Here is a 22,578-nt window from a genome sequence, read left to right as displayed (position 1 = left end):
TAGCGTTAAGATTTCCCTTCACTGGAACTAAGAGGCCTAGCCCGAACCATGAAAAACAGTCCCAGACATTATTCCTCCCCCACCAAACTTTACAGTTCGCACTATGCATTTGGGGAGGTAGCGTTCTACTGGCATCTGCAAACCCAGATGATCCGTCGGAATACAAGATGGTGAAGCGTGATTCAACACTCCAGAGAACGCGTTTCCACTGCTCCAGAGTCGATGGCATGGCATTGCGCATGGTGATCTTAGGCTTGTGTGCGGCTGCTCGGCCATGGAAACCCTTTTCATGAAGCTCCTAACGAAGTTATTGTGCTGATGTTGCTTCCAGAGCCAATTTGAAACTCAGTAGTGAGTGTTGCAACCAAGGGCAGATGATTTTTCTGCACTACTTACATCAGCATTCGGCGGTCACGTTCTGTGAGCTTGTGTGGCCTACCACTTAGAGGCTGAGACGTTGTTGCTCCTAGACGTGTGACAAACTATGTGGTAGTGATACTTTATGTGTGGGCTGTCGTGGTTTATTTTATGGTAAAATGTGGATTTAGGTGGATTTGAAGGACATGGTTTTGTGTAGCTTGATGGATCTTGAGAGGACAAGTGGTGGCTGTGTGGATGAAAGCTAATCCTTTCTCATGGAGATCCTGACCCACACATGGCCCTGAGTCTAACACACAGATGGGAGCAAGTGTGTGTGCATAGTGCGTCTGAACAGATGGATGAGAATAGAATAAGAGTGGGTTTGTTAAAAGTGTTTTGTTGGTGCACCCCCAGTCCCAGTTTGCAGGCCAAGTCACGTTGAGGCCAAGTCACGATGTTTGCCTAACCTCCCTCCACAGGCGAGGGGGACAATAGCGAAGCTGAAGCCTTTCACAAACCAGGTCTGTCTGTGCTTATAAAGGTGAAATTGAGCGCAGGAAACGGCATGAAAAGGAAGCCTGTTATCGTGGCTCGAGTTACGTTTAACCACGCGCCTTTAAAAGCCCCGTGCTGCTCCCAGATGGACTGGAACAGACTGAGACCAGGCAGTTGGAACCGTAGTAAAGACTGTGGGCAAGAGAAAAGAACAAAGATGTCTGAAGCTGAATACACACACACAATATCTTGTCTGAGGATCACACTCTGCAATCTTGGCTGAGAATAGGGGGGGGATATGAGGGCAATTTTCTGGAAACATTTGGGAGCAATTTGTTGCCCTCACGATAGTGTGCCTTAAAGACAGCTGCTAGGGCACTTGTGTATTCATGTAGGGTCTCAGGCTGGTGGGGAGGGATTCAAGGCACATGCTCCTGAGGCCTGCTGTGTCCCGGAGTGACTTGATTCAACTAGAATTGTAACCGTGGGCTTACCTCTTCACTGGCTTCTACATTCCACTCCCTGTGCATTGAGTACAGTGCAGTTTATCCATATTTATCTAACTAATCCTGGGCTTGATCTTCCAGCCAATTCTAGTCTATGTAAAGTATCCCTTCTGTACATCAAAACCACTAGCTCAAGACTAACCAAAATATCATACATTCTGATAAAAGTACAAATGTTTTACCCAAAACTCATCAACCAACCTACTCTCTCTTGACCACCTGTATCTTCTCAGCCAGGGGCGGACTGGCCATTTCGCATTTCAGGCAAATGTCAAATTGTCAGATTCATTTTTAACTTGGATTGTTGTGCAAAATGATTATCATCTGGCAAAAAATGGGGTCCAGATGGGGGAAAAAAAATGGGCAGGTGTGGAGGCCTCAAGTAAAAAACTTGGCCGGTCTGTTGAAAATGCCAGGGTTGATTCCTGGTCCCAGTCTGCCCTTGTTCTCAGCAATCATCAGCATCATTTTCTGCCACATCTGACTCATCAACTAGCCTACAGATGTAGGATCTGAATTTGAGCCAGTTTGCTACAGCAGGAAAATGAAGCCCCTAGGTCCCGGCCCGTAGGTTGGAAGTTTACATAAACCTTAGCCAAATACATTTAAACTCTGTTTTTCACAATTCCTGACATTTAATCCTAGTTAAAATTCCATGTTTTAGGTCAGTTAGGATCACCACTTTATTTTAAGAATGTGAAATGTCAGAATAATAGTAGAGAGAATTATTTCTTTCAGCTTTTATTTCTTTCACCACATTCCCAGTGGGTCAGAATTTCACATACAATCAATTGGTATTTGGTAGCATTACCTTTAAATTGTTTAACTTGGGTCAAACGTCTTGGGTAGCCTTCCACAAGCTTCCCATTGATTTGGGTGAATTTTGGCTCATTCCTCCTGACAGAGCTGGTGTAAATGAGTCAGGTTTGTAGGCCTCCTTGCTCGCACACGCTTTTTCAGTTCTGTCCACACATTTTCTATAGGATTGTGGTCAGGGCTTTGTGATGGCCACTCCAATACCTTGACTTTGTTTTCCTTAATCCGTTTTGGCACAACTTTGGAAGTATGCTTGGGGTCAATGTCCATTTGGAAGACCCATTTGCGACCAAGCTTTAACTTCCAGACTGATGTCTTGAGATGTTCCTTCAATATATCCTTATAATTGTCCTACCTCATGATGCCATCTATTTTGTGAAGGGCACCAGTGCCTTCTGCAGCAATGCACCCCCACAACATGATGCTGCCACCCCCGTGCTTCACGGTTGGGATGGTGTTCTTCGGCTTGCAAGCCTCCCCCTTTTTCCTCCAAACATAACAATGGTCATTATGGCCAAACAGTTTTATTTTTGTTTCATCATACCAGAGGATATTTCTCCAAAAAGTACGATCTTTGTCCCCATGTGCAGTTGCAAACCGTAGTCTGGCTTTTTTATGATGGCTTTGGAACAGTGGCTTCTTCCTTGCTGAGTGGCCTTTCAGGTTATGTCGATATAGGACTCGTTTTACTGTGGATTTAGATACTTTTCTACCTGTTTCCTCCAGCATCTTCACAAGGTCCTTTGTTGTTGTTTTGGGATTGATTTGCACGTTTTGCACCACAGTACGTTCATCTCTAGGAGACAGAACGCATCTCCTTCCTGAGCGGTGTGACGGCTGCCTGGTCCCATGGTGTTTATACTTGTATACTATTGTTTGGAAATTGCTCCAAGGATGAACCGGACTTGTGGAGGTCTACCATTTTTTTCTGAGCTCTTGGCTGATTTCTTTTGGTTTTCCATGATGTCAAGCAAAAGTCCACCTCCAATTGACTCAAATGATGTCAATTAGCCTATCAGAAGCTTCTAAAGCAATGATATCATTTTCTGGAATTTTCCAAGGTGTTTAAAAACACAGTCAACTTAGTATATGTAAACTTCTGACACACTGGAATTGTGATGAATTATAAGTGAAATAATCTGTCGGTAAATAATTTGTAATTTGAATTACTTGTGTCATGCACGAAGTAGATGTCCTAACTGACTTGCCAAATCTATAGTTTGTTAACAAGACATTTGTGGAGTGGTTAAAAAACAAGTTTTAATGACTCCAACCTAAGTGTATGTAAACTTCTGACTTCAACTGTATATTTTATTTTTTACTGCAACCGACAACCACAGGAGGACTCTGCTAATAACCAGATGGGTGGAGGAGAGGAGGTATGGGGCCCACGTAGGTAACTGCGGGGCCCTGTATTGGTTGGATAACTGATGGCAGAGAGGAAAAACACTTACAGTGGGGCAAAAAAGTATTTAGTCAGCCACCAATTGTGCATGTTCTCCCACTTAAAAAGATGAGAGAGGCCTGTAATTTTCATCACAGGTACACTTCAACTATGACAGACAAAATGAGAAAAGAAATCCAGAAAATCACATTGTAGGATTTTTAATTTATTTATTTGCAAATTATGGTGGAAAATAAGTATTTGGTCAATAACAAAAGTTTATCTCAATACTTTGTTATATACCCTTTATTGGCAATGACAGAGGTCAAACGTTTTCTCTAAGTCTTCACAAGGTTTTCACACAATGTTGCTGGTATTTTGGCCCTTTCCTCCATGCAGATCTCCTCTAGAGCAGTGATGTTTTGGGGCTGTTGCTGGGCAACACAGACTTTCAACTCCCTCCAAAGATTTTCTATGGGTTGAGATCTGGAGACTGGCTAGGCCACTCCAAGACCTTGAAATGCTTCTTACGAAGCCATTCCTTCGTTGCCCGGGCAGTGTGTTTGGGATCATTGTCATGCTGAAAGACCCAGCCACGTTTCATCTTCAATGCCCTTGCTGATGGAATGAGGTTTTCACTCAAAATCTCACAATACATGGCCCCATTCATTCTTTCCTTTACACGGATCAGTCGTCCTGGACCCTTTGCAGAAAAACAGCCCCAAAGCATGATGTTTCCACCCCAATGCTTCACAGTAGGTATGGTGTTCTTTGGATGCAACTCAGCATTCTTTGTCCTCCAAACACGACGAGTTGAGTTTTTACCAAAAAGTTATATTTTGGTTTCATCTGACCATATGACATTCTCCCAATCTTCTTCTGGATCATCCAAATGCTCTCTAGAAAACTTCAGACGGGCCTGGACATGTACTGGCTTAAGCAGGGGGACACATCTGGCACTTCAGGATTTGAGTCCCTGGCGGCGTAGTGTGTTACTGATGGTAGGCTTTGTTACTTTGGTCCCAGCTCTCTGCAGGTCATTCACTAGGTCCCCCCATGTGGTTCTGGGATTTTTGCTCACCGTTCATTTTGACCCCACGGGGTGAGATCTTGCGTGGAGCCCCAGATCGAGGGAGCTTATCTGTGGTCTTGTATGTCTTCCATTTCCTAATACTTGCTCCCACAGTTGATTTCTTCAAACCAAGCTGCTTACTTATTGCAGATTCAGTCTTCCTAGCCTGGTGCAGGTCTACAATTTTGTTTCTGGTGTCCTTTGACAGCTCTTTGGTCTTGGCCATAGTGGAGTTTGGAGTGTGACTGTTTGAAGTTGTGGACAGGTGTATTTTATACTGATGACAAGTTCAAACAGGTGCCATTAATACAGGTAACGAGTGGAGGACAGAGGAGCCTCATAAAGAAGAAGTTACAGGTCTGTGAGAGCCAAAAATCTTGCTTGTTTGTAGGTGACCAAATACTTATTTTCCACCATAATTTGCAAATAAATTCATTAAAAATCCTACAATGTGATTTTCTGGATTTTGTTTTTCATTTTGTCTGTCATAGTTGAAGTGTACCTATGATGAGAATTACAGGCCTCTCTCATCTTTTTAAGTGGGAGAACTTGCACAATTGGTGGCTGACTAAATGCTTTTTTGCCCCACTGTATATGGCAGGGAGAAAGTACATTTCCTGCAATTCTACACATTTTGTCATAGGGCGTAGAGAAAATGTTGCAATTTTAAAGCAAGTTACCTACAATTCTACATATTTTGTCATGATGCTAAGTTAATGATATCTGAGCGGGATTCAGGCCTCCTGGAGGTCAGGGACCCTGGGCACTTGCCCTGTGTGCACATTCGGTATTTGGCTACGTTTGACCAATTTACCAATCCAAAAATTGTTAGCTGACATGGCTAATTGAGTGACTGTCAGTGACTGACATAACCACAGGAAGTTGAGACCCCTACTAAGTTCCTAAAGAAATATATTATAATGATATGTTAATCTGGCCCTGTATGTGGATTATAATGAATGGACATTTTTTTGTAGGGGTTGATAAATTATTCGTTAGGGCAAATAAAGTATGACATTTTCAAGTGGAAATTACATACTTTAGTTGCATTTTTAAACATTGAATACACTACAAATTTGCATTTCTTGGTGTGCATCAAATTACTATCCTACATCTGTACTCTCTCTTGACCACCAGTTTCTTCACAGCACATCAAAACCTCTAGCTCAGAAATCATCAGCATTCAGGAAAAAGTGAAGAAATGGATTCTGCTGCTGAGAAGGCAATTTAACATTTCCCAACAGCTACCCAAACTCACTGTGATGTTCCAGCCTAGTCTAGTCTATAAAGTATTGACGTGGACATTCCCCACGGTACATCCAAAACACCTTGCTCAATAACCATCCCATCCATCTATTTAGGTTTGTTTATTCTCGCTCTACTGAGCCACAGACAGTTTGAATAATTTGAATAATGAATATTCATCATTTCCTACCATGTGTGTAACTTTACTTTATTTTTTACCTCTGCAGTCTATGATCTCCTAAACTCCCCGGACTGTCTGCCAGACCTGCTGCAGGGCGGCCTGGTGGAGCAGGGGGTGAATGAGGCGTTCATCCTCACCACCTTTAAACTGCAGCCTAAGACTGGCACCACCGTGTTTGGTCTGTACAACCCCCGGGACAACAGCAAGTACTTTGAGTTCACCGTGCTGGGGAAACTCAACAGAGGTAATGGTTAGGAAGGAGAGGCTAGGGACTTAATGCCCAACTGAGGAGGTTTATCTACTTGTACACTGAAGATATAGAAGATAATGTTTTATTACACAACGGATATTATTGTTTTATTATACAACAGCTATTGTTGTATTTTACGCATGATTAATTCAAAGATATCGAATTTGGCCATCAGTGCAGCCTCAAAGAATTAGGTGCACAATGGCTCAGAGGACAAGGGATGCATGATATACTGCACTTTTCTGTAAAATGTGGTATTGAAAAGTTCTCTCTCTCTTTCCATTTCATTTGTGTTTAAAAATCATTACTTTCGCCTTTCTTTTTCTGCATTATTCATGTATTCAATTCATTGTCGCATTTGCTGTGATTCACTCTCCATCTCATGCAATTTTACACTCTATGGCCTTCTTCTTCTTGTCCCTTTCCCTCTCTAACCTCACCCCCTCTCCCCTCACTCCCTCACTCCCTCACTCCCTCACTCCCAGCTGTGCTGCGTTACCTGAGGAGTGATCGGAGGATGAGCTCTGTGACCTTCAACAACATCCAACTGGCGGACGGTCAGCGCCACCGCCTCCTCTTCCACCTGAAGGGGATGCAGCAGGGCCCAGGGGCGGTGGAGCTGCACCTGGACTGCAGACTGGTGGAGACGGTCAGGGATCTCCCCTCCGTGTTTCAGGGCCTGCCTGCAGGCTACGGCGTGGTGGAGCTGAAAAGCATGCAGGGCAAAGCAGAGGTGATGTTATGGTATTTGTCTCAAATGGCAACCTATTGCACTCATCTCAATTAACATTGTATAGTGCACTACGTTGGACCATTGTCAGGTTGGATGTTATTCAAATTAAGGACGTCATATGGGATGCAATCATTATTGTGCCCCACCAATGAAATCGGGAGGGGGACTATAGATCTGTCTCTGTCTGTTCACACACAATATCTCAGACCACACTGACCCATTTTGACAAACACTTTGCCATAGAGATCCAGCATTTACATAATTAGACTGATTGGCAAGATTTTGAGGAAACTTGGGTGAATGATGTATCTTGCCATAGAGATCTGGAATTGACTAAATTACACTGATTGGCCGAATGGGGGCGATCAATCATTTTCCCTTTGGGAACAACATGTTTACTGTTGTCTTGTTTACTCATAAAACCATAGATGTTTCTGTTACCCATCCCAAACCATTACCTTTGTGGCCTTTGTACTCAGGGATGTAATTTATTTACTCATATGTCTTCCTTCCAAATTCAAATGACCCTAACCCTAGCCTGGATGCAAGATGTTGCCAAATCCTTGTCTATCAAAAATGTAGCATTTGTCAAGCAATTTAGAGTTGGCAACCAGAAAACAAACCTAACAACCACCTTGTCCTCATCAAGCCCATCCATCAGCACGGACTCCAACTAATGGATCCCTGTTGTTGGACTTCTTCACAAACAGGAGGAGCTGGAGGAATTGAAACTGGTGGTGGGAGACACGTTTGAGAATGTAGCCTCTCTACAAAACTGCCACCAACAAGGAGACTCGGTGCAGACTCTGGGTAAGAGTTTATGACAAATAAACAAACCAGCTCATTTCCTGTGTTTTCCCTAAACTGTTAATTTAGTCTCTACTGTCTAGTTTAGACAGACACATCTTTTTTGAGGAAAGGCCTTTTCTTGTACGTCACCCAAACCATTTTTCATGAAAGCAGCTAAATGGTGATAGAATGCTCATATGTACACTACCGGTTAAACATTTTCAAAACATCTACTCATTCAAGGTTATTTCTTTATTTTTGCTATTTTCTACACTGAAGAATAAAAGTGAAGACATCAAAACTACGAAATAACACATATGGAATCATGTAGTAAGCAAAAAAAGTGTTAAACAAATCAAATATATTTTCTATTAGAGATTCTTCAAAGTAGCCACCCTTTGTCTTGATGACAGTTTTGCACAATCTTGGCATTCTCTCAACCAGCTTCATGAGGAATGCTTTTCCAACAGTCTTGAAGGAGTTCCCACATATGCTGAGCACTTGCTGGCTACTTTTCCTTCACTCTGTGGTCCAACTCATCCCAAACCATTTCAATTGGGTTGAGGTCAGGTTATTGTGAAGGCCAGATCATCTGATGCATCCATCACTCTCCTTGGTCAAATAGCCCTTACACAGCCTGGAGCTGTGTTTTGAGTCATTGTCCTGTTGAAAAACGAATGATAGAAATCTGTCCATTGGTCTGGAACTAACGGTCTAATATCCATTGCTCGTGTTTCTTGGCCCAAGTAAGTCTCTTCTTCTTATTGGTGTCCTTTAGTAGTGGTATCTTTGCAGCAATTAGACCATGAAGGCCTGATTCACAAAGTCTCCTCTGAACAGTTGATGTTGAGATGTGTCTGTTACTTGAACTCTGTTAAGCATTTATTTGGGATGCAATCTGAGGTGCAGTTAGCTCTAATGAACTTATCCTCTGCAGCAGAGGTAACTCTGGGTCTTCCTTTCCTGTGGCGGTCCTCATAAGAGACAGTTTCATAATAGCGCTTGATGGTTTTTGCAACTGTACTTGCAACTTTAAAGGTTTTTGACATTTTCCGGATTGACTGACCTTGAATCCTGCTAACGGGGTCGATATGATGACAGCCAGGGAAAGTGCAGGGCGCCAAATTCAAAACAACAGAAATCTCATAATTAAAATTCCTCAAACATAGAAGTATTTTACACCATTTTAAAGATAAACTTGTTGTTAATCCCACCACAGTGTCCGATTTCAAAAAGGCTTTATGATGAAAGCACACCAAACGATTGTTAGGTCTGCACCTAGTCACAGAAAAACACAGCCATTTTTCCAGCCAAAGAGAGGAGTCACAAAATGCAGAAATAGAGATAAAATGAATCACTAACCTTTGATGATCTTCATCAGGTGACACTCATAGCACTTCATGTTACACAATACATGTATGTTGTGTTCGATAAAGTTAATATTTATATACAAAAATCTGAGTTTACATTGGCGCATTATGGAATAGTAGTTCCAAAACATCCGGTGATTTTGCAGAGAGCCACATCAATTTACAGATATTCTCATAATAAACATTGATAAAAGAACTATTATGCATGGAATTATAGATACACTTCTCCTTAATGCAACCGCTGTGTCAGATTTCAAAATAACTTTACCGAAAAAACACACCATGCAATAATCTGAGTACAGCGCTCAGACAACAAATCAAGCCATACAGATATCCGCCATGTTGTAGAGTCAACAGAAGTCAGAAATAACATTATAAATATTCACTTACCTTTGATGATCTTTATCAGAATGCACTCCCAGGAATCCCAGTTCCACAATAAATGTTTGATTTGTTCGATAAAGTCCATAATTTATGTCCAAATACATCCTTTTTGTTTGTGCGTTTAGCTCAGTATTCCAAATTCATGACGTGCAGGCCAGACGAAAAGTAAAAAAGTTCTGTTACAGTCCATAGAAACATGTCAAACGAAGTATAGAATCAATCTTTAGGATGTTTTTAACATAATTCTTCAATAATGTTTCAACCGGAGAATTCCTTTGTCTTCAGAAATGCAATGGAACGAGAGCTAACTCTTACGTGAACGCGCGTGACCAGCTCATGCTACTCTGCCATTCCCCCCTCCTTCACAGTAGAAGCATCAAACAAGGTTCTAAAGACTGTTGACATCTAGTGGAAGCCTTAGGAAGTGCAATTTGACCCCATAGACACTGTATATGCGATAGGCAAAGAGTTGAAGAACTACAAACCTCAGATTTCCCACTTCCTGGTTGGATTTTTTCTCAGGTTTTTGCCTGACATATGAGTTCTGTTATACTCACAGACATCATTCAAGCAGTTTTAGAAACTGTTTTCTATCCAAATCTACTAATAATATGCACATATTAGCAACTGGGCCTGAGTAGCAGGCAGTTTACTCTGGGCACCTTATTCATTATTATACTCAATACTGCCCCCAGCCATAAGAAGTTAAAGTAATGTTGGACTGTCATTTCTCTTTGCTTATTTGAGATGTTCTTGCCATAATATGGACTTGGTCTTTTACCAAATAGGGATATCTTCTGTATACCAACTGATTGGCTCAAATGCATTTTAAGGAAAAACATTCAAGGCAGACCTGTTAATTGAAATTAATTCCAGACGACTACCTCGTGAAGCTGGTTGAGAGAATGCCAAGAGTGTGCAAAGCTGTCATCAAAGCAAAGGGTGGCTACTTTGAAGAATCTCAAATATAAAATATATTTTGATTTGTTTAACACATTTTTGGTTACTTCATGATTCCATGTGCGTTATTTCATAGTTTTGCTGTCTTCACTAGTATTCTACAATGTAGAAAATAGTCAGAATAAAGAAAAACCCTTGAATTAGTAGGTGTCCAAACTTTTGACTGGCACTACATACATAGATATACTGTCTAATTCACCCTGTTACTGTACGTTGAGGGTAGCTCAAACAAGAACCCCAACTCAAGTGTTTTGGTATGACCCATGTTCTTCCCCCATTCTCCCTTTCTAGGGAGTTGTTCCCAGCCATCATGCTTCTACACCTGCTTTGCTTGCTGTTTGGGGTTTTAGGCTGGGTTTCTGTACAGAACTTTGAGATATCAGCTGATGTACGAAGGGCTATATAAATACATTTGATTTGATTTGCAGGGGTCAACACAAAGCAACTCTCCAATCAAATGCTTGAGCTCACCCAGGTGATAAATGAGCTGAAAGATGTCCTTATTCAGCAGGTAACTATAATGGTCAAGCTCCTCTTGGAACTCTTAAACTCCACCTCCTGACCCACTGAGTCCATTTACAAACATGCTATCTGGGGCGGCAGGTAGCCTAGTGGTTAGAGCGTTGGACTAGTAACCGAAGGGTTGCAAGATTGAATCCCCGAGCTGACAAGGTACAAGTCTGTCGTTCTACCCCTGAACAAGGCAGTTAACCCAATGTTCCTAGGCCGTCATTGAAAATAAGAATTTGTTCTTAACTGGCTTGACTAGTTAAATCAAGATATAATAAAAATGTTTCTGCTGCTTCTTAAAGGTCAAAGAGACATCTTTTCTCAGAAACACCATCTCTGAGTGCCAGGCTTGTGGTGAGAACATCCAATACCACCATTATATTACAAATGATTTATTCTGTATTATGTGTTCTGCATTCATGTCATATGTTGTTTATGGATTGGGCCAAGATTTTTTTCCTGACCATGAGACCTAACAAGGAAAATCACTAGACCCCAGTTTTACTTGAAGCATGTTCGCTTATGACACATTCATAACTAATACATGAGAAGCCACTGGTATTGTGAAAATTAGTGTCATAAAAATATATTTCCTCTGGGTGTCTTTGAAGGACTGGGTGGAAGTGAGGTCATTGAGCCAAAGTGTGCCCCTGGTGTTTGTTTCCGTGACGACATGTGTATTGAGACGGAAGAGGGTGTTGAGTGTGGACCCTGTCCTGATGGATACACAGGGGATGGCTTCAGCTGTGATGATGTGGATGAGGTAGGGTGTGTGTGTCTGTGTGTTAACTGTGTGTATTTATGTGGTTGTAATCATTCTAAAATACTAACCAAGCATCTTCTACTGTCTCTCTCTCTCTCTCTATATATAGTGTCAGTTTAACCCTTGCTTCGCCGGGGTAAAGTGTGTGAACACAGCTCCAGGGTTTCGCTGTGATGCATGTCCTCTGGGCTACACTGGTCTGGCTGTGGAGGGGGTGGGAGTGGTCTACGCACAGACAAACAAACAGGTCAGTCTACATCACCAAATGGAGTCAAGGTCTAATGAAAAAATGAAAACGAAAAGCTACACTCGAGTAGCTCTAATAAAATCCTTTACTCACCAACGTTTCGACAGCAAGCTGTCGTCCTCCATTTCAACTTGGTAAATTCAAGAAGATGAATTGAAATGAAATCGACCCCCCACCCGGTGACATTGTTACTAGGATAACTAATCTTGTAACATCTTTTCAAGCTATATATCATTATATCGTTTTTTTAACTCTATATCTCTTAGGTCTGTGATGACATTGACGAGTGCAAAGGATCCAACAACGGAGGGTGCACTGCTGACTCTCTCTGTCACAACTCTGTGGTAAGGACTGAGTGTCTGTCTGATAGCCCGGTGGTCGCCACATCTTTTTGCTTCGGCCAACTCATGACTTTCGCTATCACACAACAGAAACTACTTGAAGAACAAGCAGATCTGGGGACCGGGCTAGTATCTGGAATCCAAATAGAATATCGCTCCATTTTAAACAATAGGACAAGGGAACCATGTGTGTTAAAAGGATTCCAAGCTAAATATCTGACCCAAGTACAAGTACTACATGTATGATATGTTGTTCATTGCCTGTTACCCTGTATTATCCCCGTAGGGTTCATACGTCTGCGGGGGCTGTAAAACAGGCTACATAGGGGGCCAGGTGAAGGGCTGTAAGCCAGAGAGGAGCTGTGGTAACAGTCGGACCAACCCCTGTGATGTCAACGCCCAGTGTATCCAAGAAAGAGACGGCTCCATCACCTGTCAGGTGGGGTCCTATAGATCACAAACTAGCCTCCACTGACAGAACTCGCTCTCACTCACACACGCATGCACGCACACACACATAGAGACGCAGAATAACACACACACACATACACACTCGTCACTCTATAAAACTAGGCCAACCTTTTACTGACTGCCTTACACACACGCACACGCACGCACACACGCACACGCACACGCACACACACACACACACACACACACACACACACACACACACACACACACACACACACACACACACACACACACACACACACACACACACACACACACACACACACTGCCTCAAGTGTTTTCTCTTATTTTTCCTGTCAGTGTGGGATTGGCTGGGCTGGTAATGGCTACCTATGTGGGAAGGACACAGACATTGATGGATACCCCGATGAGAAACTCAAGTGCAAGGATATGGTCTGTAAAAAGGTAACCATGACAACTGAAACAAATACAACTATCCTGGAATAAACAGCACATGTGATCTCTCTTTCCGTGCCTCCCCATCTCTCTCGCTTTTAACTCTCTCTCTCTCTCTTCCTGTATCACCATCTCTCCCTCTCCCCCTTTCTCACTCCCTCGTTCCCCCTCTCTCCCCTTTCCCCTCCCCCCATATTATTTTGACGTTGTGTCTGTTAAAGGGTTAACAGTGTGTCGAAATCAATCTGTTGGTTGTCAGGATAACTGCATGCGTGTTCCCAACTCTGGCCAAGAAGATGCTGACGAGGACGGACAAGGGGACGCTTGTGACAATGACGCTGATGGAGACGGTATTCTGAATGAACAGGTAGACACACACACACACACACACACAAACACACAAACACACACAGAGAGAGTACAGCTCCCTCCCTCAAACTCTCTGCGCCCCTGTGCCCCTCTCCCATGCAGGATAACTGCTGGCTGAAGCCTAACGTGGACCAGAGGAATAGTGACAAGGACAACCACGGTGATGCCTGTGACAACTGTCGTACGGTGGAGAACCCCGATCAGAGGGACACTGACGGTGACAGGAAAGGAGACGCCTGCGATGATGACATGGATGGAGACGGTGCGTACACTGACACATCCCTACCACCTAACTAGCGTCACAGTAGTCTGATACAACAGCCGTTTGACTAGAAAACACCAAAACACCAACCCTACCCTGATCCCATTACTAAACACACACAAACACACAGTATGCCTTTGTCCTCCTCACTCTTTGATACAGTACATGACTGTCTGGGTTTCTTTTTACAGACTCTGTCTACAGACCACTTGACCTTTATGCAATGATCACAGTACTGTTGCTTCCCTGAGATAAACGAGAAATGACACACCTAGGGCCTTCTGCACAAACACTTTACTCAGATGACAAATGCAACAGCGCCTGCCTGTGGCACAACTAGTGAATTATTAGAAACAGAATATCAACGTAAAGAGCATCAACCCCGTGCAGTTTGCTTTTAAATAATAATGCATTGATTCAACATCAGTGAGTAAGCCTTCGAATCACATAAATCACACTTTATGATTTTTCTCATGGGCCATACTTACACTTTTTTTGACACTTTCACAGATGTTCTTGAAATATCTAGAACAGCTATCCCCGGTGTGCATACATCACAAAGCAGTAATCCTGAAAGAGACTACTTTACTTATGCACTGTCATGTATTTCCCTAACACGTCTGCAGAGTGGTGGGATACTATTGGTCAGATAACTTTACAATCTCAAACTCTGTAAATGAATTGGTCTCCAGGCTTGAAGAACTTCCTGGATAACTGCCAGATGGTGGTGAACCGGGACCAGTTGGACCGGGATGGTGACGGAGTGGGAGACGCCTGTGACAGCTGCCCCGATATTCCTAATCCTAACCAGGTCAGACTGCCTCCACAGGCCTCCATTGAAGGTTCTGAGACCTGTTCAGTTTACAGATATATACTGGAATATGGAGCGACTGAGATGTCATCTCCTGTGAGAGGTCAAAAAGTGTTTTAACAAATCTGTGCTCTGATTTCAGTCCGACATCGACGATGACCTGGTTGGGGATTCTTGTGACACAAACCAAGACAGGTAAAAGAAAACATGTTTTAAAGTATCTGATGTTAGAAAAAGTATTCTCTTAAAATATCCACTTCATGATTTAATTGACTTAGTCAATGCATGATTCCAGTAGTCAATTCATCCCTTTATTTTTATGAATATTCAACTACAGTATATATGCTGAACAAAAAATACTGTGTTGTGTGACAAAACTGCACATTTTAGTGGCCTTTTATTGTCCCCAGCACAAGGTGCACCTGTGCAATGATCATGTTGTTTAATCAGCTTCTTGATATGCCACACCTGTCAGGTGTATTGATTATCTTGGCAAAAGAGAAATACTCACTAACAGGGATGTCCAAAAATTGTTTACAAAATTTGTGAGAAGACCTATCTTTTCTGTCCCTTCCCCTTTTGTGTTACCTGCCTGGTCTGTAGTGATGGTGACGGTCACCAGGACACCAAGGACAACTGTCCCAACGTGATCAACAGCTCCCAGCTGGACACAGACAAAGACGGCCTGGGGGATGAGTGTGACGATGACGATGACAACGACAGCATCCCTGACTTCCTGCCACCCGGACCCGACAACTGCAGACTGGTGCCCAACCCCGACCAGCTGGATGAGAACAGTCAGTAGTAATCTTTCTTTCACACTTTTTAATTTACATTACTGCTGTGACCAAATTGCCCAGCAATGGGAAATAATACTTTTCTAAATCCGAATCCGAATTCTTGAGTTATCACCTAAAAGCTATAGCCTAGTGTTTCAGTCTGTTTGGGCTTCGACCAACTATTTTCTGTGTAAGTTTGTGTCCTGCCAAGCGTGCTGTAAATAGTGTGACAACAATAGGAGACTTGACTACACACACAGTGTGAGTATACACATTTTTTAACTGAAGGTAAAACTTGAGGAAGTGAAGCGCCTATGGACTGACAAGGTTTTCCATCACATTCAGCTTTGACACCTGCAAAAGAACTGTAGCTTCACTGATCTAATACTGTCCTTCAAACAACGTATACTCAGTCACCATTGACCTTCAACCAATCAACCAACCACCCAACAAACTTTAAACTCTCTGCTTTACTAGTGTATTGCCTATGCTTAGAACCTTATTGGCCATCATTTCTAAGCTTTTGTGTATTCTCTCCTCCCAGATGACGGTGTTGGGGATGTGTGTGAGTCAGACTTTGACCAGGACAAGGTGATTGACAGAATAGACAACTGTCCAGAGAACGCTGAGGTCACTCTGACAGACTTCAGAGCCTATCAGACGGTGGTGCTGGACCCCGAGGGTGACGCCCAGATTGACCCCAACTGGGTTGTCCTCAATCAGGTGTGATGGCCATTTACAGGACTACCGGAAATAATAAGCTAAATATGTTCAAATGCTTTGAATTTGACAACAGGACTGACATTTTATATCTTAAACAGGGAATGGAGATTGTACAGACCATGAACAGTGACCCTGGACTGGCTGTGGGTAAGAAAGACTTCCAAATCATTATCAAGTATCATATATATCGTATTGTATCAACTCGGTTTCTATTTCGTCGTAACCGCTGTTGTTTTGTCCCCTAGGTTACACTGCCTTCAGTGGGGTGGACTTTGAGGGGACATTCCATGTAAACACAGTGACTGACGATGACTACGCAGGCTTCATCTTTGGCTACCAGGACTCCTCCTCCTTCTACGTGGTCATGTGGAAACAGACTGAGCAGACCTACTGGCAGGCCACACCCTTCAGAGCAGTGGCCGAGCCTGGCATCCAGCTCAAGGTGTGTGTGTGTGTGTGTGTATATGTGCCTTGAATTGTACAATGAAATCTGTCTTTTTATTTTTGTATTTACTACTTCTTACCTTCTCCCTCGCTATCTCTCCCAGGCTGTGAAGTCTAAGTCGGGCCCAGGTGAGCACCTGAGGAACTCCCTTTGGCACACAGGGGACACCAACGACCAGGTGCGTCTGTTATGGAAGGACCCCAGGAACGTGGGCTGGAAGGACAAGGTTTCCTACCGCTGGTACCTGCAGCACCGGCCCCAGGTTGGATACATCAGGTGAGACAGCTGATATGATGCACACAGGATGGCTTCTGAGAGTGAGTGAGTGAGTGAGTGAGTGAGTGAGTGAGTGAGTGAGTGAGTGAGTGAGTGAGTGAGCGAGTGAGTGAGCGAGCGAGTCAGATGTGATCGCTCCATCTAATACTCTAGTTTTCTAACAAGAATGACTGTCTGTTGGGTTTTTGGACAGGGCCCGTTTCTATGAAGGTACAGAACTGGTGGCTGACTCTGGTGTGACCATTGACACCACCATGAGAGGAGGACGACTGGGCGTTTTCTGTTTCTCTCAGGAAAACATCATCTGGTCCAACCTAAAGTACCGCTGCAATGGTAAGTAAAAGAGGCTAGTTGAAACTGGCCATTTGAGATGCCCTTTATTCTTTACTGAGATTATTTGTACATTTATGACAATATTCAAGCTATTTGTTTTTAACTCAAATTTGTCACATTGGCATCCTTGATTTAACTGACCCTCGGTAGAAATTGACCCTGACCCTTAACCTCTGACCTCTAACCTCTAAAGACACCATCCCTGAGGACTTCCAGTTCAGCACGCAGCACGGCGTCAACGACAGTCTCTAATCCTACAGAGTCTGAAAGAAAGACCGTTTCTCCACGTGTTTGGAATTTTTGTGGTGTGTGTGTGTACACAGTGGCAATACTGTATGTACTGTATTTTTTCTGTTTATGTCTATGCCACCTCCCCTCAATTTTTTTGAATCAAATTGTCTTCCTGAGTATTAAAATCAGTGTCCTCAGTGCTCTGAATGAGGACTACTAGAGTAAAATAAAATGATATTTATCATTACATTTCATGCATATTACAATTCAAACTCTAGATTTTGTTTATTCTTTGAGCTCATTTTGCGTTATCATCCACATACACAATCATCAGCCATTGATATAAGCTTCCTTCTCTGTCAGAGCAGCATTTATTCCCCATGTGATATACCAGCCCCACACTCTGCACAATGTATTCACACGACATGGACATGAAAGGGAACACAAGAGAGGAGTCAGACCATGGTGACTTGGCCATGCCTGAGCATAGTCCATTTTCTCGTACCCTGGTCCCAGATCTGTTTGTGCTATCTTGCAATTTTGGAAAGACAACACAAACAGATCTGGGACCAGGCTAACTGTCTTGTAACTCTGACCCCTCAACCCTCACCCGAGGCCTCGTCTTAACCAAGAGTTTGGTTATCATTGCTTATCACGGCTTCTTGACGCAACTCTCTGGAGACCGATGGAAAGCGATGCTTTACATATTTAAATGATTCTCAAATCAAATCTACTCCTTTGTCTGGTTTCACTCTTAGACGTAGGTGTTTATATGTTTGAAATGGATGTTGGTTATTTTCTAAATTGTAAGGTTGATCGACAAGAGAATTCCACATAAAAAAAATTAAGAGACATTGCATCATTTTTTGTCTTGCCTTATTGTAAGAACAGATTCCATTTTTTTCTCAATAATTTCATCAGCCAATCTTACAGTTCATGTGGTCAAATTGTAAATTTATAGAAGTGAGGAAACAAGACTATTGACCTGTTAACCTATTATTATTGGGGATGACCATGTGACACTGGCATACATAAAGTCTGCTTATATATATATATCTTTTTTGAACTAGAGGGCTTAACCCTCAAGCTACCGACTGGGGTCATTTTGATTAAAGAGCAGTAAAATAACAATAGCAAGGCTATATACAGGGGGTACCGGTACAGAGTCAAAGTGCGGGGGCACCGGTTAGTTGAGCATATAAATACTTGATCGAACTGCAATACAGAACTCAGATACACTCTGAATCTACACACAGCTGTATTGGGGTGTATTCTCCAAAAAGTAGTTATCCATCTAGAACCAAAAAGGGTTCTTCGGCTGTCTTCACAGGAGAACCCTTTGAATAACCCCTTTTGGTTCCAGGTAGAACCCTTTTGGATTCCATGTAGAGCCCTTTCCACAGAGGGTTCTACATCGTACCCAAAATAGTTTTTTACCAGGAACCAGAAAAGGGTTCTACCTGAAACCAAATAGGGTTCTCCTATGGGGACAGCTGTAGAACCCTTTTGCAATGTTTTTCGTTTTCTAAGTGTGTAGGGCAAAATCTAAAAGACAATCTATTTGAATCCAGGTTTTTCTGGAGACATAATATTAAAGGATACACATCATCAGAGGGTGGAGGGGAGCTATTGGAGTGATCTTGACCTGATAAACACATGTGGAGATTGAGCACCTTATGTACTTGCCTACGGTTAAAACTAGGCATGACCATGTACACAATCTAAATTACCCTAGATATATGCTTTGTTTCTGTAAAAACAGCTCATAAAAGTATGTCAGTTGTATGACTACTTTGTAGAACTGTAATACAACTGTAATACAGTAACAGCTACCCTCTAAATGTACACATTGTGCTGTATCGTGTGTATTCTCCATTCAAATAGTTATTATACTGAAAATTGTATATGAATACCAGAATTCCTATAATATCCTCCAATACATTATATGTGCAATTTGTTATGATACTGTATTTTGGGTGCTATACCATTGGTTTGAAGTGATTTAGAGGATAAGGGCATGATTTTTGAAGCAGCTCCAATTGTTTCACTAGCAGCAATGATAACGCTGTCTCTGGGATAAGTAAATAAAGGAAATTAATCCATATTTTGGTCAATGTCTCTCAGGATCACTTGGCATTCATCTTTACCCCATAAATATGACAAAATGTGTATAGTGCTGTCGGAAAATATTCAGACCCTGTCACTTTTCCACGTTAAACAACCTTACTTTAAAATGGATTAAAAAATATATATTATTATTTACATTTACATTTAAGTCATTTAGCAGATGCTCTTATCCAGAGCGACTTACAAATTTGATCAATTTTCACACAATACCCCATAATGATGGAGCAAAAACAGATTTTTAGACATTTTGCAAATGTATTAAAATTAAAAAACTGAAATATCATATTTACATTCAGACCCTTTACTATTGAGACTCAAAATTGAGCTCAGGCGCATCTTGTATCCATTGATCACCCTTGAGATGTTTTTTCAAAATACCTGTTTTCACTTTGTCATTATGTGATATTGTGTGTAGATTGATGAGGGAAAAAATGTATTTAAGTCATTTTAGAATAAGGCGGTAACGTAACAGGTCACATGGTCAGCAAAACCCCCTTGCCTTAACCAAAGATGGTGGTGTAGGCCTATACTTCTTCACTATCAGGAATCAAGGTAAGATCCAAGTGCTGACTGTGTGAAGTAACAATGTTGATCGTAACCACAGGGGCAAGGCAAACGACAGGTCAAGGCAGGTAGGGGTTGATAATCCAGAGCAGAGGCCAAAGTTCAGGACAGAAGGCAGGGTCAGAGACAGGCAGTGGTCAGGCGGGCGCGTCAAAAACCAGGAGGACAACAAAAAGAGCCACTAGGGAACAACAGGAGCTGAGACAAAATGCTCGTAGGCTTGAACAAGCAAGATGAACTGGCAACAGACAGACAGAAAACACAGGTATAAATTAGAGGTTGACCGATTAATCGGAATGGCCGTCACAGTAGTCTTTTTTTTGGACACCGATTTGGCCGATTTTTAAAAATGTAAAAAAAAATATTACACCTTTATTTAATCTTTATTTAACTGGGCACGTCAGTTAAGAACACATTCTTATTTTCAATGACGGCCTAGAAACGATGGGTTAACTGCCTTGTTCAGGGGCAGAATAACAGATTTTTACCTTGTCAGCTTGGGGATTCAATCTTGCAACCTTGCAGTTAACTAGTCCAACGCTCTAACCACCTAATTACATTGCACTCCACGAGGAGCCTGCCTGTTACGCGAATGCAGCAAGCCAAGGTAAGTTGCTAGCTAGCATTAAACTTATTTTATAAAAACAATCAATCAATCATAATCACTAGTTAACTACACATACTAGTTATCTAGCGTGTCCTGCGTTGCATATAATCGATACTGTGCGTATTCGCGAAAAAGGACTGTCGTTGCTCCAATGTGTACTTAACCATAAACATCAATGCCTTTCTTAAAATCAATACACACAATTATATATTTTTAAACCTGCATATTTAGCTAAAAGAAATCCAGGTTAGCAGGTAATATTAACCAGGTGAAATTGTGTCACTTCTCTTGCGTTCATTGCACGCAGAGTCAGTGTATAAGCAACAGTTTGGGCTGCCTAATTTGCCAGAATTGTACGTAATTACGACATAACATTGAAGGTTGTGCAACGTAACAGGAATATTTAGATTTATGGATGCCACCCTTTAGATAATATAAGGAACGGTTCCGTATTTCACTGAAAGAATAAACGTCTTGTTTTCGAGATGATAGTTTCCAGATTCGACCATAATAATGACCTACGGCTTGTATTTCTGTATGTTATTATGTTATAATTAAGTCTATGATTTGATAGAGCAGTCTGACTGAGCGGTGGTAGGCACCAGCAAGCTCGTAAGCATTCATTCAAACAGCACTTTGGTGCGTTTGACAGCAGCTCTTCGCAATGCTTCAAGCATTGAGCTGTTTATGATTTCAAGCCTATCAACTCCAGAGATTAGGCTGGTGTAACCGATGTGAAATGGCTAGCTAGTTAGCGGGGTGCGCGCTAATAGCGTTTCAAACGTCACTCGCTCTGAGACTTGGAATGGTTGTTTCCCTTGCTCTGCATGGGTAACACTGCTTCGAGGGTGGCTGTTGTCTATGTGTTCCTGGTTCGAACCCAGGTAGGAGCGAGGAGAGGGACGGAAGCTATACTGTGACACTGGCAATACTAACGTGCCTATAAGAACATCCAATAGTCAAAGGTTAATGAAATACAAATGGTATAGAGAGAAATAGTCCTATAATTCCTATAATAACTACAACCTAAAACTTCTTACCTGGGAATATTGAAGACTCATGTTAAAAGGAACCACCAGCTTTCATATGTTCTCATGTTCTGAGCAAGGAACTTAAACGTTAGCTTTCTTACATGGCACATATGGCATTTTTACTTTCTTATCCAACACTTTGTTTTTGCATTATTTAAACCAAATTGAACATGTTTCATTATTTATTTGAGGCAAAATTGATTTTATGTATGTATTATATTAAGTTAAAATAAGTGTTCATTCAGTATTGTTGTAATTGTCATTATTACAAATAAAAATTTAAAATCGACAGATTAATCGGCAACGGATTTTTTTGGTCCTCTAATAATCGGTATCGGTATTGAAAAATCATAATCGGTCGACCTCTAGTATAAATACACAGGGGACAATGGGGAAGATGGGCAACACCTGGAGGGGGGTGGAGACAAGCACAATGACAGGTGAAACAGATCAGCGTGTGACACTCACTGTAATTAGGTTAAACACTTTGGGCCCAATTCAGACTTAGGAAATTGACACCTTTCCTACACACTTCTCAGTAGTTCGTATTCAGACTTAACTTACACAGGTGCGTAACAGGTTTTGCAGGCATGGTTCCTTTGCGTGCGCTGAATAAATGTAATTAAACCCCCGACAACCCTCCCACTGTGCCACTCGGGGGCTCCGCAGCGGTCTAAGGCACTGCATCATAGTGCAAGAGGGGTCACTACAGTCCCAGGTTCGATTCCAGGCTGTATCACATCC

At 42.1% G+C, this 22,578-nt stretch overlaps 1 protein-coding gene across 1 annotated transcript in view; it reads left to right on the top strand.

The window, feature by feature from the left end:
- LOC135517663 (thrombospondin-4-B-like) overlaps positions 1 to 18,362 on the top strand; it is a 20,600-nt gene extending 2,238 nt beyond the window's left edge. The window contains exons 2-22 of the mRNA XM_064942168.1: positions 6,106 to 6,303; positions 6,795 to 7,042; positions 7,753 to 7,852; positions 10,974 to 11,056; positions 11,358 to 11,409; positions 11,667 to 11,818; positions 11,928 to 12,065; positions 12,332 to 12,409; positions 12,693 to 12,845; positions 13,181 to 13,285; positions 13,536 to 13,643; positions 13,748 to 13,907; positions 14,600 to 14,718; positions 14,861 to 14,913; positions 15,322 to 15,515; positions 16,042 to 16,220; positions 16,319 to 16,367; positions 16,466 to 16,662; positions 16,769 to 16,941; positions 17,135 to 17,274; positions 17,468 to 18,362. Of these exons, the coding sequence (XP_064798240.1) occupies positions 6,106 to 6,303; positions 6,795 to 7,042; positions 7,753 to 7,852; positions 10,974 to 11,056; positions 11,358 to 11,409; positions 11,667 to 11,818; positions 11,928 to 12,065; positions 12,332 to 12,409; positions 12,693 to 12,845; positions 13,181 to 13,285; positions 13,536 to 13,643; positions 13,748 to 13,907; positions 14,600 to 14,718; positions 14,861 to 14,913; positions 15,322 to 15,515; positions 16,042 to 16,220; positions 16,319 to 16,367; positions 16,466 to 16,662; positions 16,769 to 16,941; positions 17,135 to 17,274; positions 17,468 to 17,526 (2,738 nt within the window). The 3' untranslated portion in view covers positions 17,527 to 18,362. The remainder of the gene's footprint in view (positions 1 to 6,105; positions 6,304 to 6,794; positions 7,043 to 7,752; positions 7,853 to 10,973; positions 11,057 to 11,357; positions 11,410 to 11,666; positions 11,819 to 11,927; positions 12,066 to 12,331; positions 12,410 to 12,692; positions 12,846 to 13,180; positions 13,286 to 13,535; positions 13,644 to 13,747; positions 13,908 to 14,599; positions 14,719 to 14,860; positions 14,914 to 15,321; positions 15,516 to 16,041; positions 16,221 to 16,318; positions 16,368 to 16,465; positions 16,663 to 16,768; positions 16,942 to 17,134; positions 17,275 to 17,467) is intronic.
- The last annotated feature ends 4,216 nt before the right edge of the window (positions 18,363 to 22,578 follow it).

The sequence above is a fragment of the Oncorhynchus masou genome, chromosome 28, assembly GCF_036934945.1.
Source record: "Oncorhynchus masou masou isolate Uvic2021 chromosome 28, UVic_Omas_1.1, whole genome shotgun sequence".
Lineage (NCBI taxonomy): Eukaryota > Metazoa > Chordata > Actinopteri > Salmoniformes > Salmonidae > Oncorhynchus > Oncorhynchus masou.
The sequence above is the reverse complement of the archived record's forward strand: the minus strand, read 5'-3'. Positions and strand labels throughout refer to the sequence as shown.